Raw genomic sequence first — 18502 nt, 5'->3', positions numbered from 1 at the left:
AAAATGTGATGTTATACTTCAGGTAGTACTTGTGCAACTCATGTAATTTAGGAAGTTAAAGCCTTGGATGAATTTGGTCTGTTGAATGCACAAGGTTTAGGAATGTCCATCAGAAAGCCCTGACTACAGCAATTTATCCAAGCAGGGTCAGTATATCCTATAAATACAATGCACAGTAAATTTCTTCCTACAAAACATTTAATGATTAAGATTTGTGGGTAAGAAAAGTGTTAACTGTTGCCCCACACTGAGGAGAAATGCTGTATCTGATGTGATGCTGATAATCATAATAATGACACCACATTACTAAAAACAGAAAAAATGTGATACTAAAAGAATTCTCACTAAAAATCATTTGAGAAACCTTCAGCATGCTACAGCAATGATGAGTGTGTGCTGTGTCCCTTCCCCCATAACATCTTAGCAACTTATAGAACCAATTCATTGTACTGACTGCTGAAACTCTGAACTGATGCTCAGTTTTCCAGTCACTCATGACATTATGCAACGGATGTTCATATGTTTTAATTCTGGTTTGTTTTTGTTGCACTTTGATCTCGGGATTATTTGTTCTGTCGGTGTCAAAGCTTCTTGAGCGGATACAAAACGTAACAAAATTCTCGTTATGCAACATCCCTGCATGTTTGGATCTGTGAGAAGAGCTTAGGGTGCTGGTTTGAGGTTTTTGAGAAATTTTGTTTCAGGCTTTAGGAAAGATAAATGCTGTCTGTGATGGAGATGCTGGGTCTGTTTTTCAATGTGTCCAGTCTGATACAAACCCCATTAGGTGGTAAGCTTATGTGTCTCCTATCTAAGCCTCACAAGCTCTCCGTGTGCCTGGCTGGTGCTGCTTTACCATATGCCAGAATATAAAGTATGATTCATTGCTTTTGGTTTCTTTTTGCATCTCAGAAAGGGTTTGTGTGTGTGTATGCATTTGTGTGTTTAGATGGGGGTGGGGAGTACCATCCTGATTGGCTGAAGTATTTTCTCTGGCAACGAGCAAACGTGATCCCGCCTGCAGAGGCACTGCAGTGAGTGCTGCAGTGAGAAAAAGCGAGAGGCAGGCAGGAGGGGGCGGGCATGCAGAATAAACTACATGAATAAGGACTGAGCCAGAAGCACAGAGGAGACAGAGCACTGTGTGTGTCTGCGTGTATGTGCGTGCGCATGTATGCATGTGTGAGAACACTGCGCATGTGTGACTGAGCGGACTGTGCAGGAGAAAGAGCAGTAATGAACGCCAGCTGAGGGATGACAGCAGGGGAGAGGGAGAGAAGGAGAAGACAGAGGCTCACCTGAAGAGGAGAAGAAGGAGGCAGTGAAAAGAAAGGAGGACATACTGGGGCGACATTTGAGACATAGAAGAAGCTTGGGTCTCTGCACAGAATAAGATAAATGATGTGTGAATAGAAGCAGACAAACTGGGATGGAGAAAAGGACACGGGAAGAAAGATTTCAGCTCCAACTCGAAGGAAAAAGACCGGAAGAGTGAAGGAGAACGAAACCAGAGAGCCGATGATGCTGAGCTTGATGAAAGCAGACTGACGTGTCCACCTTGCAACAGCTTCCTCCATCTTAACATTTCCTCCATGTTGTTGATGCTCTGAGAACAGAGACGGACAGGAGAGAGGAAGACAGCATCCTCACCCAAGCAACAAAGAAGGCAAAGCAGTTTGTCATCCAACACAAACAGCTTGTTGAGGCAGCAAACGACTGGACTATGACAACCACGTAAAGCGGACAGGTGAGAATGAGACAAAGCTTTACATCTCTTTCAATGTGAAGATGTGTACAAACATGGGAAAGAAGGAGGCTTGTGTTTTGTTTTGGTTTCTCATTGCCATGTTTTGCTCAGATGTTTCATCATGTCGATCTGGGTCGACGGCATTATCTTCACACGCTGATGTAAAACTGAAGACAAACCAATCACGCCCACCGAGCCACAGCTTCTTATCGGCAGAGATGAAAAACCTATCAGACGGAAACGATGACTTGAGGTAGCTCATGTGTGAGTTTGGTTGTAGATAATGTGTAGAGGGTTTCCTGTGGGCTACTGTGACATTTTCCAGATGACTGCCCAGGCAGATAGCAGAGTTGGGGGGGAAGCAATAGTCTCTTCTGTATTTGTCAGCAGGCACAGATGCATCTCCATAATGGCCAAGCATCGGCGCTGCAGTGAGAGCGCCCTGTGCACCACGCTGCTATTGCATAACTGCTGCTTCATCCAAACGGCACCCCTCCCATTTGTGCAAAGCCGTGTGCGGCAGCAGCTGCTTCGTTGCCTAAAGACCCGAGCAGTTTGCCTCTGCAAAGTCTCACAAATGCCGTCCACTTTAAAATTGCACGAGACATCCTTAATTATTTGCCCTCATCGATCGAGCCGCGGCCGTTATTGAAAAGCCTGGGCACTTTTCCTCATAAATCTTCAATGAAGTCTGTGTCAGGAAGAGGGATGCGTTGTTCATGCTTTTATTTTTTTAGCAGCATGTGCAGCTCTGCCATGTTGGCGTGGGAACAACACAGGCGAGAACAAAGAGCAATTGGCTTTAATGAATTGAGAGGCAAAATGGCCGATGTCTGCTGCCATGAATGACAGCAGACTGTTATTCAAATCAACACCTCGGCAAGATAAAAACATAAATATTGGACGGCATTATACAGTGGAAGTGTGAAAAATCGGCAAGAGGGCAAAGGGTTATACAACTTTAGCATAAAGTCAGTCCTGTTCATCATCGGACTTTAGTTATATCCAGTGATGGAAAAACATGAAGTAAATCACGGGATTTATCCTGCTAAGGTCATTACATGTTACATAATGCCAACACGCAGCATTATAGCTCACATAGGTCAGAGAAGAGATTTGTTGACATTTTTGTCTTCCCCAGAAAGCTGTTTGACAACAAATTCAAATGTCCTCATAGCTAACAATCTTGGCATAATGCAGTCATCTTGCATCGAGGGCATAAATGCCCATATCCTCCGCTCCATCCAGGATGACACTGTGATAAAAAAAACAACAACAAACAAACAGTTTTCTGTGGATAATTGATTGACAGGGAGACTACATACTCATGCACACTCCTATCAATGACTCATTCAGAACATGGTGCCCTGACACAGGCTCCCATCCACACAGGTGGACTCCGTCTTGTGTGATAGAGCTGACCGGGGCAGAGCTGTGAATGTGAGTGAATGCGTGTGAAAGTCTCTAGGGAACATGTGTGGTGTTTTCTTTATCAAAAAGAATGCTGCTTGGTGTTTTTCCTCCGCTCCATCACATGCTGGGCGCCTTTAAAAATACTAATTTTTTATCGTCTCCCATCAGTTTGCTATCAGATTGTTTGTCTCTGGAGGAATGTAAAAGGGTGGTGCTCTGTACATGATGGAGTTGTCTGAGGGTAAAAATGTTCTAGGATGGATGTGTGCATGTGTGTGTGAATGCAACTCTGTGTGTCTTTAATTGTAAAAGGAATCTGCAGCTGAGAGTGACTCCTCCGACATCTCTGTGGTCAATTCCTCCTCCTTCTTGTCGAGGTCAAATGCCTGAAGTGATTTCATTAGTAATAATTCCTCTTGCTGGAAGATGACCCACCATGGTGTGGACACAGTAAAACACTGGGGAGCCATTTACAGGATGTACAGAGATGAGCTCTTTATATAATCCTTCATCGACTAGGAGGAAGCAGCTCTGAAGCGGACCCATCAGCAAGCTGCCTCCATCAATCATCAGTCATTTTCATACCACCGTAACCAAATTATTGGGGAATTTTAGCTGCTTCGTCTCTCTGACTCAATGGGTTCCCAAGCTGTCTGGTGACTTTATTAACAAAATATTAGGCATAATCACAATCAATTTATTTTAACAAACTGTTTGTATTCATCTTCTTAACATATAGACATGCAACCATTTGATCCCATCTGACCTCAATAATAATAATAATAACAAAACACAAAAATCTGATATCCTTCCAGCCACTGATGGCTTCATATAACCAACAACACTCTTCAGTGTTGGCGCAGTTACTTAAGAAAACTCAACGATAGCTAACTGCAGCATTTGTGAGGTCTTTTGAAATCAAATCAAGAGATACAGAAATGAAAGAAGCTAATTAAGAGAAGATATTATTTTCAGACTTGGAGATATTCCTAAGTGAGTAAGTAAACTTGCTTTTCTACACAGCAGCTTTTAAAGGTCAAAAATCTCAAAGTGGTTCAAAATGAAAACAAATAAAAGATGACAACTCAAAACAAAGATGGTAGCTATCAGAATACATACGACGTAATACAGCAAAAAACTATTTAAAAGTCAGGATACTTACTTATGAATCTAATCAAAATTTTAAAAGGTTTCTGTCTCAAATTGAATCAAACCTCATAAAGGAGTTTACCAGTCTTTAATGTCAAAATGGTTTAAATGTTATTAAATGCCAATAACAACATTGGCATTTGCTATTCCATGTATTTCAATCCAAACAAATGAAATGGAGCATATATTATAAACGCATATCTAATATTTTCTTTAGTCTAGCCCTGGATGCTACAATTTGTACTGACAAACAACAGCACTGCTGATTTTTCAAATGACTAAACCATAATATTATAATCTATCAATTTGTTCTCAACGCCCCCCCCAAAAGAAAAATGTTGTTTTTTTTAATTTCTAGTTAATGACTCTAGTTACTGGAATAAATTATAAATGGTTTTCATCATGGGTTCCTAAAGAATCAAAACATTAATAGACCAAAATGTTTTCAAGAGAAAGAAAAGCTCTGCAATCCAATTTATTTAAAAGTTTATTAAATCCATAAAAAACTAAAACTGAGAAATATTGTGTATATGTAGCTGAAGCATAAAAAGATTTTGTTTTCTGGTTAATTTGTGGGGTTGTATGATGAGGTAGCCAGGCATTCATCAGTTCTTTAATAGATATGTGACAAACTTTGTCTGTCTTGTGCAAGAAACCTCCTTCAGCCAGAAGGTGAAGCACTGCTTTATAATTTACCCTAGAGTCATATTAAATAGTAAAATTATCACATTTTTTTCACAAAGATTGCAATGCCTTGATACACATGCTTAAGATGGTCAGTAGACATTTCATCGTAGGAAAATGTGTTTTGTTTTCACTCTACTTGTTTTCACTCTTGCATAATTTCATGACAAATTTCTAGATATTTTTTTAGAATTGTTCTCTTTTTTTTTTGCTTTTATGGTGAACGTCTTTACAGGCATATTTTACTCATACATTTGCATAATCTGAGATCTGCACACAAGTATAAGCTAATGAAGATGGTAAAGAAGAGATGGGGGTTAAAAGTAAGCCTTACTTCCTAGATAACATCCTCTGAACAACAGTAAATTTAGTATTTATCTCCTAAATTATAGGAGAGACATCCTGATATAACCAGGCAACCATTAATTTTTATGTATATTTAGCAAATTTTATCTCCAGCTTGATTCCTGTTGACCTATTAAGACAATTTTAAAGTTAAAGAAAATGTCTATCCATAGTCTGCAACTATTTGGGCAAGATGCGAGCTAAATCAAAGCAGTCACACATTCATTTATAAGGGAAATAAGATTAACGTACGTATTTTGGACAGTGGAAGGAAGTCGGAGTGAATACGGGGATGGAACATGGAAGCTCAATTCAAAAACACCCTAGTCAGGATTCAAAGCCAGGACCTTCTTGCTTCAATGCACAGAGACAACAAAAGGTGCACCACTGAGCAGCCCTACGGCCTAAACTAAGATCTGGCAACGAATTATGTTTCACACTTGTCTTGTTTTGTTAATGAGATAGGCTATAGCTAATATTTATGAGAGTTCCACATTCCAGAGTTTGCATAAATAACCAGCAATCACAATGACAAGTTGAGTTAGGCCTTTAAGGCAGGGGTAACCAAACTCGGTCTTCGAGGGCCGGCATCCTGCATGTCTTAGTTCTCTCACTGGTACTACCAACAACCTTTTCAGCATGTCAATGTTCTTCGTAGGATTTCTAATGAACCATCATTTGATCCAGGTGTTTAAAATCAGGGAGAGAGTTACCTATTGGTAACTTTTTCACTATTTCGGCTTACCTGAAAACACAAACAACATTCATAAATCCGACGTGCGTCACACTATGGCTGCTATGTTCTAATGAGCTTCTTCAACACAGAGATTTAGGACCCAAGGCTGCCCTAAGCGCCTGTTCAAAACTGATGCCTTTCTAATCTCATTTCACTCTCAGCCAGAATAGTTACCAACATATATATATGAATATTCAGCTTAACATGGACAATGAAACACAGTGCTTTTTAATAACAAAACAAAATATTAATAGGAAAGAGAATAGAATCATATTTTAATGGAAGGGGTCGGAGGGGGGGTCCTTGATCTAAAGTCCCCAGCAACTGGTCCCCCACATATTACAACAAATATTCTGGTAATTTATTGAGATTTTATGTGATGGACCAACACAAAGTTATGTATATCTCTAAAAGTGGAAGGAAAAACATACATGGATCAGAAAAATCTGAAAAATGTGGCATGCATATTTATTCAGTTCTTCTCGCAAAATTAAAATCCAGCACAATCTTACAAAGTCAACAGTGAAGTATTTGAGTCGGTTAATAAATCTGGAATAATTATTTACTGTTATTAGAAAATACTGCTAAAAAGTTAGACAAGAACCTGAAAAGCAGCTTGAAATGCACTTTAGTTGATGATTAAATACATCAAGAATAACAGACGAAGTTGATAAGATTGTTCTGATATAACCTTTGATTTTTTTAAAGTTCAGATCATAAAACTTCTTTGAATGAAACAATAAAACAACTTCAGCGAAAGAGGGAGCAAAAAAAGTTTTATAAGAGAGGATGCCTACAAGAAGTAAGGGATTTAAAAGCTTTTGTCATGAGTTGCATAAACACTTCACTTTATATGTCAAGGCTTTGAGACAGTCCCATAGAATTGGTTTACATGTCTTATTGTCTTTAGCATTGTCTATAAAAAGATGAGGATCATAATGGCCATTTAAGGACCATAATGTCTGTTTATGAGAATCCGCAAATTTACTGCAAATTTTCAAATTGTAATTATTTACAGATTGAACAAATTAAAGGGTGATATTCAATTAATTCTCATTACACAAAACCAAACAAATATTTGAATTGCTATTTAACTTTAATTAAAAGTATTAAAAGTCTCAATACTTTAAATGTAATATTTAGCATCTCATTATGCATATCGGCTGGAAGGGTTTTCTCTTTCTTTTTGTATCTTATGTATCTCGTCTTTTCCACGAGCTAATTATTAACACACAGATAAAAATAAATGATTATCAAGAACATTTGATGTTCATACTATGGTTTGAAGGTGATACTAGGTGCTATTTGTTTGTTATATATTTCCACAATAAAATCCACAATCTTTTTTGGCAGAGCCCAGAGGTGTCAGGGAGTAATAAATATTTTATATAACTGAGAATTTTTAAATTATGGACAAAATCTTTCTTTGAACCATAAATAAGAGTTATTAAATATTTTTATTTCAACATATTAGTTGGTCTTTGGCACATTTCTTCATTCACCTTTGTATACAGATGCAAAATTGTTACATTGAATCAGTGAATTATGTCAATAGTATTAATGTGCAACATTATATATTGAGTTAGATCATCAGTAGATTCCTTCCATATATTTTCTGGAGAATTTTTGGCTGTTAAAAGAACTTACACAATCAGCTGAAAATCCCAAAAAGACTGTCTCTACACTCAGCACTGTAAGAAATAATGTACGGTAATCATAAAGAAACATCTTATTAAAGTGAAAAATTTTACATCAGCATCTATCTGAGTAGAAAGTCACAAGATTTGTGGAATCACTGCTTCCTGCTCCTTTTTGATTGTTTTACGTAGAAAAGTTAAAGTTAACATTTGCTGTATATTCATATAGTATATAACTAAACTTATACTATATATATGTTTTATGTTAAAGATGAACAACAGAGATTTGATAGCCAGACATCTGCAAGAATCATTGTTAGAGGAACAACAGTGGCTGTTCCTCCCTTGAAGATTGGTGATTAGCCTTATCATTTCCAAAAGGTTTACACCTTTTGCTGCATTAATATTTATAACAAAACGGCCTGAAAGTAAAGCTCTGTTTTCACATACATCCCCTTTCCTTCCACCTTTCTCCACATACACTATTAACCAGCCCTCTCCCCTCCCTCCTTCTGCCCCACACACAAACAGAAGATATAAAGCTAAGTGTTGATAGTGTGCTTCAGTCACAGTGGACTCATTGCTACAGCTTTCCTATCCAACACTTCCACTCTGAGCAAAATGGCCTGGGAATATTTTGGATTCTCCCGCTCCTTAGAAAACCAAAGGAGTCAATCTCCCACCACCCGCATCAACAATGCAGCTGACATCTCTGTTATTGTCATCTACTTTCTGGTTGTCTTGGCTGTGGGAATTATTGTAAGTGTTGCAAACTGTCAACTTGTTGAAAGTCTGTTTACATGATTTATTTACAATTGTGTAGCTGTGAGTTGTAAATTACTTAAGCAAACTGCTACAAAAATGTAATGCTTTTTTTGTTGCTGCTTTAGGTAAAACAAACAGATTAAACATTTTTTTTGCACAATAATGGATCATAAAGGAGTGTCATGGCTAAACTGTATACTACTCCTGGTGTTCTGAGCTGCTCAGTGTATAGAACACTAACTTAGAGCTAAAATATATAAGCTTGTTTTGCAAAAGTTTATGTATTTCCTTGTCCTGTTGCAGGCTATGGTCCGCACCAATCGATCCACTGTGGGTGGCTTTTTCCTGGCAGGGAGGAGTATGGTGTGGTGGCCAGTGGGTATCTGACAACAAATGAGAAACATGTTTTGTTCTTTTGCTATTTTTTTTTTTTTGATTTTTTACTTTGCTAGTTCTCAGCCTTGAGAACTATTACAGTTGTGATGAAAAATAGGTATGATTAAAAAGAAGTTCACTCTTCTTACCAGGGGTGACATGTTGGTCACATACACGTTAGATTGGATTGAATGGGAAAGAAGCAGCAAAAATCCAATTTTTTGGTTTTGTTGAAAATAGGCTAGAAATTGTTGAAATGAAGCTGAATCTGTAGCTTCACAAGCCACAAGTGGTAACAAGAGTGGAACCATGAGACTTTTGTAAAAACTAACAGATGAGACCAAAGACATCAGAAAAAAGAATACATTCCTGCAAACATGACCAAATTAAACAACGCTGTAAGTGAGGTGGTTTAGTCGATCTTGTCTACTCCCGAGTTAACTTTTAACCTCATAAGAAAGACAATGATCTCCCATCTATAAAACATAATGAGGTGAAGTTTTTTATTGTCACAGTTTAGAGGAGTTGAATATTGCAACATAATCAAAAAGTTAATTGTATTCAATAATCAAATTAAAAAACTTACTGCATACTATGTCTATATGTTAGTGAATAGGGTTCATTATGATGATTTTAGAACTGATAAATGAACTACCCATGCCTCCCACAAAATAAGAAAGAAATAACACCAATAAGAAATGGTTTGGCAAAGTTAAGGCCTACACAATCTTATGGAGGATTGCTGATTTGACAGATGTCTAGCACAATATCAGTCAGGGAAGTCACAAAAAGGTAATGCTAAAGAAGCTGAGTGTTCACAAAGGACTGTATCCAAACAGGTTAATAGAAAATTGACTAGAAGGAAAAAGTGACATAGAAAACGATTTTTCCACAACAGGACTGACAAGCAGAGCCCTTTCAATCTTTTTTATTCGGAGATTCATAAGATGTGGGCTGTGGTCAGAGTTAGAGTCTCAAGAGCCTCCACACACAGTCTCATCCAGGACATGAGCTACAACTTTTGCATTCCTTGCATTAAACCTGTCCTGAATGAGATGTCATATCATCTTGTGTGGGCCTTAAAGACAGAAAATGTTCCAAATGTGTTTATCAGCAGAGCAAATCATCTGGTATTTATTGATTGTTTTGGGACCCCTTTGTAAATTAAACAGATATTTCTTTTTTACAGATCGGAGCATCGCTCTTTGCCAGCAACATTGGCAGCGGCCACTTTGTAGGGATTGCTGGTACTGCTGCAGCTGCTGGAATTGCCGTTGGTGGATTTGAGTGGAACGTCAGTATTTGTGGTCTGTTTTCCAAATAGGAAATTCAAGATCTCATGATGCAAAAAAATTTAAAATTAAAAATTCTTTTAATGTTTAATATTTTAGTAGTCAGTTTCAATGTTTTGCCATGTTTTGTTTGTTCCAGGCTATTATTGTTGTCGTTATTCTGGGATATCTCTTTGTGCCGATCTACATCAAAGCTGGGGTAAGGAGCATGTGTATTTTCTGTTGAAAAATGCACCCATTACAGTCATTGTGCCCTGATAACGCAAAATATCATCAAATTTGTCAAGGTGATCACTATGCCTGAGTACCTGAAGAAGAGGTTCGGAGGACAGCGCATTCGTATTTATCTCTCTGTGCTCTCCCTCTTCCTCTACGTCTTCACAAAGATCTCTGTATGTTTTTTTTCTTTTTCTAATCTTTGAAACTTTCAACAATGCATTTAACAAATTAAAGTAAAAGATCCTTTCTGCCTCCTCCCAGGCCGACATGTTCTCTGGTGGCATTTTCATCCAGCAGGCTCTTGGACTGAACATCTACGTTGCTGTTATCGCTCTATTGGCGATTACTGCGCTGTACACCGTCACAGGTGCATCCTCAGGAAGAAATTCACTTCCTGTTTGGAGATCAACATTTTCCTCATAAATCCAGCCTACAAAAAGTCTTAGCTATGTAAAAGACACCCTAAGTGAGGGTAAAGTCTTCTCAAGGCTGAATGCACTGGGTAGATCAAAAAACACATGTAAAAAGAAAACTCCTCCTTTCCTGGCTTGTATATTTGTGGTGAGTTTGTGGTTAATTGCCCATGGACTACAATAAGACTCAAATAGCCCTCTAATAATTGCTGCTCTGCAATAATCCACACATACCTTCACATAACTTTTACAAAACAAGCGGGAAAGGAACACTTGCATAAAAACAAGACAATCCTATTCTCTCTAGTGCACATGTTACTGTCTACGCTTCTGAATAAAAAATGTTACATATTGCTAACGCCATGTTTTATCTTAGGTGGACTGGCTGCAGTGATATATACAGACGCCTTACAGACGATCATCATGGTTATTGGATCCTTCATTCTCATGGGTTTTGGTAATAAGCAATAATCCTTATTTATCATTTTATCTTGCACTATTGATTTGTTTTATTGTTTTATAGTCTAACCATCTCTCCCTGTTTACCCTCAGCTTTCAATAAAGTGGGGGGCTATGAAAATTTCGAGACACTCTACATGACCGCAGTTCCCACAAACACCACTAACATCAGTGCAGAGTGCTACGAGCCTCGGAAAGACGCCTTCCATCTTTTTAGAGATCCAATAACAGGAGACCTGCCTTGGCCTGGCATGGTGTTTGGACTCACCATCCAGGCCACCTGGTACTGGTGTGCTGATCAGGTCAGTAAAAATACAATCAGTACATTTGACTGTGTGGATGCTCTACTTCCACTGACTCAGCAAAAAGGTTTTACTGAATACCAGAAACAATCTAAGGCCATAAACTCATCCAGTTGATTTTTACATAACCGTATGCGCATTCACGCTCTTTTATGTCGCCTGTTTTGGACAGAATCACTGAGGCGGTCTAAGGTTGCCAGCTGATAGTGAAGAGCCATGTCATATAACAGCCCTTTGGAGTAAAAGAGTGATCTATGAGCTGAATTGCAATTACTTTACAAATATTTTGCTAACGTCCTGAGATTTCTTGGACCTGTAGTTGCCTAGACACAAATTCTTCAGTTCACAAATGAATACTGGCATCTTTTTTTTTACTTTACTGTTGGTTAGCTGTTATTGAAATAATGTTAGTCATAGTGAATGATGTTTATGTTCTGTTGCTATGTAATGTGCACGACAAGCTATGCTAAATGTGTCTAAAGTGTAGGTAAATGGACATACTGTATGATCTAATCTAAAGACTGTCAACAGTCACGTCTGCCATGTTGTTTTTTTTAACAAAAGATAAGAAATGTCCAGTGCATGTAATTGCATGTAATAGTCGTTACCCTAATATTACTATGAGTCATACTTCCACTTAGCTTTTGTTTTCCAACATTGCCATTTATTAATATATGGCTCAGTTAAAATGATTCATCTCAAAAGCCCCATTTGCCTTAAATTGAAATCACCAATATGTTTGTGCTTTATCTGCTCACTTAAAGTTGCATGCACAAAATAGTTTTTAATTTTCAGGCACATCCACCACAACCATTTTCAATTTATTGAAATTACTTCAGAGATTTTCTGAGTGAGGAAATTTAAATGACATAAAGCAACGACAGCTCTGCTAAGACATTATAATATTTTTCTTGATACAGTAGAAGTATTAAGTATTTAACACCTATATGTTAAATTTTTTGTCCATCTTTTTGTGCAGGTGATTGTCCAGCGTTGCCTCTCAGCCAAGAATCTCTCTCATGTGAAAGCAGGTTGCATTTTGTGTGGTTACTTGAAGCTGCTGCCCATGTTTCTCATGGTTTTTCCTGGAATGATAAGCAGGATCTTGTATCCTGGTGCGTGTTTTGATGTTTCCAAGTTCTGTTGTCTTGAGGAAAAAATCTGTTGTAAAACAACAATAAAGTCTAAACAATTTCTTAAAACATTCAGATGTGGTGGCATGTGTGATCCCGGAAGAGTGTAATGAACACTGTGGAGCTGAAGTTGGATGCACCAACATTGCCTATCCCAAACTGGTTGTGGATCTTATGCCAAATGGTGAGCGAATCAATAACATTGTCTTAAAATTTGAATCAACACATTTGTGTCTTTATGTCTTCTTTAACCTTTGTGTATCTCTCTTCAGGTCTGAGGGGTTTGATGCTGTCAGTGATGATGGCCTCTCTAATGAGCTCCCTCACTTCAATATTTAACAGTGCTAGTACTCTCTTCACCATGGACATTTATACTAAGGTCCGTCCTCGTGCCAAAGAAAGGGAACTGATGATTGCTGGCAGGTAAAACCGTTTTCGCTTTATTCTAATATGATTATTTTTTGTATGCTTGACTTTAGCCATGACTCTTTGTCTATTCTACCTTTCAGGGTGTTCATTGTGATCCTTATTGGAATAAGCATTGCCTGGATTCCTATAGTGCAGTCAGCCCAGAGTGGTCAGCTCTATGACTACATGCAGTCAATCACCAGCTATCTCACTCCACCTGTGGCCGCTGTCTTCATGCTGGGCATGTTCTGTAAACGAGTTAATGAAACCGTGAGTTTCCTTTTAGTTTACAGTTGATCTTATAGTTGCAAGATAAATGTGTCTTTAGTAATATACATAGCAAATGCAGGGGCCATCAGAGGCAGACAGACCTGAACTGAGGATATTACCACTTGATAGAAAAAGCACTTTATTGATCCCTTGAATTTAGTCATCTTGACAAATAAGGCAGCCTCTTGAGACATGAAGAAGAACAGTCAGTCACCATGACTGAGGTTGTTAAAAAGCTTCTTATTGGAAAGGCTCTGCACATCATGGACCTGCAATGGTTGAAATGCCTGTTTAATGCTGTGAGAAGAATTGTAGCTGTGGTGTAACAGAGCTGGATAGTGGTTCTAGTCTTTAAGAGAGAAAACCAATGAATCACTTTTTTAGCCTCCTCATAAAAAAAAAATAAGAAGATATGGTAGTTTTCGTTCCAAAGTGGCCATCAGGTAACAAACTATGGGTCCTATTGGGTTTGTTATTTACTCAGTTTTAAGGCTGTGCACCCACACCAGTCATCCAGAAGTGATTTATTGATACTGTAATTTATATCTTCAAAAAATCTGTTTTGTTATAAAGAAAAGGTATTTTTAGTTTCTGTCACATCAACCAAAGATGATGTAACGTTATTTGGTAGGGTTATGGTGAAGGAGGATTTTTGTTATCTTTTGACAGAATTAGATGTCTTACCTGTTTTAGCTTTGTTGTGAAGCCAAATTTATTGATGCAGCATACATTACAGAGTTGTATTGATTTAAGCTAGACATCAGTAGGTGGATTATTGTTTTAATAGTGTGTCTTCTTTCCTTCTTTCTTTCTTCTTTTTACAGGGTGCCTTTTTCGGACTCACAATTGGCCTAGTAATAGGATTAACCAGGATGATCACAGAGTTTATCTATGGGACAGGGAGCTGTGTTAACCCGAGTGACTGTCCTACCATCATCTGTGGAGTGCACTACCTCTACTTTGGGATGATCCTGTTCCTTGTCTCTTGTATCCTCATACTTGGAATCTCCCTAATGACCAAGCCCATCGATGACAAGCATGTACGGGACAGCTTTGTGATAAGAGTAGCTTAATCTGTAACTTTCCAAATCAGTAATTGTTCACAGGAAGACTATCCACTGTGAACCTCAATCAGCAGAAAGGGAATATGAACTTCCTGCACAAACTCTTTTACATTTTTTTCTGCTTATGATTACATTATATCCAAATTCTTGTTAAAGTAAAATAATAGAGTAAAATAAAATCTTAGTATGCAGTTTCTAGGTGAAGTTCAACATGGTGAAGACGTTAGCAGCTAAGAATACTGTTCTTTTAAGACTTTTTTTGCTAATTTATAGTCTCCATGAGCTTCAAGCTTGACTTTATTACACCAATCAAAAAACAAAATGCACTTGCAGAAGAATTCATGTTTATGTCAATTGCAGTAATCTGCAGTTGCTAAAATGCACTTCACTTACTTTGTTGACTTTGTTCACTGAAGGCTGCAGTATGTAACTTTTATAAAAGTATGTTTTTTACATTTGTTAAAACTGTCACCATGTTGTGACAGTATAATATGAGACAGGCAATCTGTGAAAAAGATAACTTCCTTTTGCCATCTGCAGAAATTCACCTCTTCCAGTCAGAAACAACCAATCAGAGCTAAGAGGAGGATCTAAGCACCGTCAATCATCCTCATGTACATGGTGCTCAATGTCCAACAGCTTCCTGTTTTATGAAAACCATTTATCTGCCATCATCGATGGCCATGCTAACTAGCCTGAGCATTCATGCAGTCTTTGTTGTGGTGAACCAGCTGTAGTGCATCAGAGAGAAAGGGGGAGTGTGTTAGGGGCGGGTACACGAGGTGATTGACAGCACCAAGACCCTCCTCTTGGCTCTAAGTTCCTTCTGACAAAGCAGAGTATTTGTTCTTTTTTCACATATCATGTGTCTCGTACCATACTGTCACAACATAGTGATAGTTTTAACAAGTAAAACAAATATTAAAAAAAACATCCATCTCTGATATTAAACATATGATGGATAAACATATTATCCAATATGTCTATCCTTGTGGGGTCAAGAGGGGTGATGGTGCCTAACTCTAGCAGTCAACAGGCAAGAGTATAAATCAGACTGATTTATAAAAGTTACATCCTGCTGCTTTAATAAATATCAGACTGTTTTATAAAAGTTACATCCTGCTGCTTTAAACCTATACAACATACATGATTTGTGCTGCAATAGTTGGACATTTTTATGAGCTCTTTAAAGTTTGTCTCACATAATATGTTGTGTTATTTTCCCAGCTGTACCGATTGTGCTGGAGTCTGAGGAACCGTACAGAGGAAAGAGTGGACATTGATCCGGATGACTGGATTGGGCATCATGATGACGACGACGACAGTAAAATTGATGTAAAAGGTATAGAGAACACATAGTTTACACTTCATAAGATTGAAGTTGCTTTAAAGATAGCTGTATGTTTTACATGACTTTATTTTGATACAAAAATCTCTTTGCCTTTATTCCAGAACCTAAGAAAAAGCCAAATTTCTTCAAGAAAATGCTAATGTCCTTCTGTGGCCTGGAGGAGAACAAAAAGGCACCAAAACTTACTCCAGAGGAGGAAGCAGAACTGAAGAAGCAGCTAACAGATACAACAGAGAAGCCTCTCTGGAGGAACATTGTCAATGCAAATGCCGTCATTCTCCTGTGTGTCGCTGTGTTCTTTCACGGATACTTTGGTTAGTCAAACCCCATAAACATTAAGTGGTCCTGGATACTGTAATTTATTTTGCATGGATTTAAATTATAACAAAACCATTAACGCTGATCCTGTGTGCTATCATTCTTCCTGTATTGGCCAACTGGTCTCACAAAGGACACAAAGTGTATTTTTCTCAAAGCATCTTCCTTTTCAGTTAACTTTTTCCTGGTATTTGTAACCTGGAGTGAACCAGTAAATAATGTTGTAACATATTAACGCATCTTACTTGTTACAATGTCCAAATTCTCACATATTTGTTCTGACTTCCATATCCTCTTATCATATTTGTACATATTACCGTTATGACCTGGACGGTGTCTTTTTGTTGTGGTGCAAAGAGAGAAGCTCTGGAATTGAGAACAGCTTATACAAGTACCTTCAAACTTTCTTCTTTTTATTTTCCCATGAAGTTAAAAAATGTATTTTTTGGCAAATATTCATTGTGATACTGCACACATTAGGCGATAATTTGTTTTATCTGCAGTTCCCTGTCTTTTGTGAATGAAAATATAAACGCCTTTTATTTTCTTAAGTTTACAGATAATTGCTGTTTATATCACCAGCTGCTACATTAAGTCATTATGAAGGAGGGACAACATGACAAAAACTATGTACCTGGAAGAAGTTAGTAATATTTAACAAGTAAAAGACAAACAAGATGGTTGTAAATTCCCTCAGAATGTATGTCTGCTACCTCATTCATCGACTTCAGTTGGGTTTTCTCATATTGTGTGCTCAAAGTCCACAAGTGCTGCCACTTCTAACTTCCATACAAATAACAGTGTGTGTTGTTTTAGGTGTTAATGAATAAAGCCATCTCAGGGAGAGAGAGTTAGGAATTATTAGAAAGCACTCAGACTCTCTTTGCTTCCACCTAGTGGTGTAAAAATGATTTGTAAGTAAAAGAAAAATGTAAAATAGATTTTCACTGTTCCCTGTTTTGCACATGGGCTTGTCACAATAGCAAATTTTGCTGAGCGATTAATTGTCTCAAAAATTATTGCGATAAACGATAATATTGTTTGAAGACCTTTTTACACTGATTTAATGGAAATGACATAATAATGCATGCAATTTCCTGCCAAAGATAGATACACTTTATTTTCAAAAGAATATTTAACACTGGAACTGATAAACAAAATAAACAAAACAACCAAAAACAAAATGGATTCTCAGTCTCCATTAATAGAAAATGTACTTGAATAAAAACTAAACAATATAAAGCCAAATTGGAAATAAATACTGCATTTAACCAAAAGAGTGCAGATTACAAAGTCTGTATATTATGTTGCCCTTCAGTAATAATTAGATTTAAATAGAGAAGATGGGCACATCGACTACCTGATGCAATAGTTCACACTACATGATTTTTTGCTCCTATTTTTCCCCTTACGACAATCTTAGAACTTGGTCTTCCTAAGATTGTGTGGTGTGTTACGGTAGATCGGTAGATCGTCATTACGGCTCCGATCTAAATCAGGGGTTTTCCCCGACTGGGATCTTAACACAGCCTGTTGAATGTGACAGGTAGCCAATCAGAAAGGTGGATTCCCCTCCGTTTTCTGAGGGGAAATTACAGAGGGGAATCCCAAACAGCTGACAAGGCGCAACCCGAAGTCCAGGACATTGGAGATGATATGTGGAAACAACATTAATGTTTATTCAACATGCAAAGAATATAGAAATGACAAGAGGAGCAGTTGGAGCGAAATTGCTACTGCAGTTGATAAACCCGGTAACTTTTCATTATAAACAGGTTCTAATGATTTTCATTCGGTCGGACTTTACGCTGACACTAGCCACATGCATTGCAGGTAGATTGTAGTAAAGCATTGACTAATGCCTGGTTTTAAAATTAGTTCACTGGACTTGTAGCCATTATTTTGTGTCCATTGTTGGACACCACACGGCAGGACCGAACCGATTGAACCGTTATACCTAGGATTTCTGTCGGCTAATGTGTGGTCTGTCAGGTTTTGAAAATGGGCAGGCAGCTCTAAGATCGTGTCGTGTGCGCTGGGCTTTACACTAAGGAAATGAGGAAGGGAGGGTCAATGGAGAGCACCGGAGTTGAGACTTTTTTCATTCAGTGTCATCAACAGAAAGAGAAAAAGGTCAGAAGAGACGATAATGCCGATAATTAAAATGACTTCGATAGTTTTAATTTATCGTACGATTAATTGATTTATCGTTTATCGCAACAGGCCTATTTGCACATTTAATTTTTGCCCAACTGTCATACCACAAATGCTTTTATTCTCCAAAGAAATGTAAATGCCTACTTGTCTCCTTTTTAATTGCCTTAATGATGTTTCATTTTTCTTTAAAATATAATTTACAGCATTATCTTGTTCTTTTTTAGCTAACTCTGTACATTTATTCAATGCAACCAGCATGCTGTTA

The 18502-nt window shown here is 37.8% G+C and overlaps 1 protein-coding gene across 5 annotated transcripts; it reads left to right on the top strand.

Annotated features, from left to right (window-relative positions):
• The first annotated feature begins 1089 nt into the window (after positions 1–1089).
• LOC114149267 (sodium/glucose cotransporter 1-like) lies at positions 1090–17021 on the top strand. Of its 5 annotated transcripts, XM_028024972.1 has the most exons (16): positions 1090–1747; positions 1859–2000; positions 8780–8851; positions 10041–10145; positions 10283–10342; positions 10431–10535; positions 10624–10729; positions 11152–11232; positions 11328–11536; positions 12516–12651; positions 12746–12853; positions 12942–13092; positions 13179–13347; positions 14172–14387; positions 15639–15753; positions 15864–17021. In XM_028024972.1, exons 3-16 carry the CDS (start codon positions 8783–8785, stop codon positions 16079–16081), a joined length of 1848 nt encoding a protein of 615 aa, XP_027880773.1. In that variant the 5' UTR covers positions 1090–1747; positions 1859–2000; positions 8780–8782; the 3' UTR covers positions 16082–17021. The 5 variants fall into 5 exon arrangements, with proteins under 5 accessions (XP_027880773.1, XP_027880772.1, XP_027880774.1 ...); XM_028024971.1 differs by lacking the exon at positions 1859–2000; XM_028024975.1 differs by lacking the exons at positions 1090–1747; positions 1859–2000 and adding an exon at positions 8259–8470 and having other exon boundaries at positions 15864–16081.
• Positions 17022–18502: the final 1481 nt, after the last annotated feature.

Source organism: Xiphophorus couchianus, chromosome 8, assembly GCF_001444195.1.
Source record: "Xiphophorus couchianus chromosome 8, X_couchianus-1.0, whole genome shotgun sequence".
In the NCBI taxonomy this organism is placed as follows: Eukaryota; Metazoa; Chordata; class Actinopteri; order Cyprinodontiformes; family Poeciliidae; genus Xiphophorus; species Xiphophorus couchianus.
Note: the sequence above shows the minus strand (reverse complement) of the source record. Positions and strands in the feature narration are given on the sequence as shown.

What these genes read in the sequence shown, in the direction of transcription:
- LOC114149267 (XM_028024975.1), top strand. Translation starts at nt 8,333, where the DNA reads ATGGCCTGGGAATATTTTGGATTCTCCCGCTCCTTAGAAAACCAAAGG. An exon ending in ACGTCTTCACAAAGATCTCT is followed by an intron (nt 10,536 to 10,623) that starts GTATGTTTTTTT and finishes GCCTCCTCCCAG; the next exon opens with GCCGACATGTTCTCTGGTGG. An exon ending in TGTGGATCTTATGCCAAATG is followed by an intron (nt 12,854 to 12,941) that starts GTGAGCGAATCA and finishes ATCTCTCTTCAG; the next exon opens with GTCTGAGGGGTTTGATGCTG.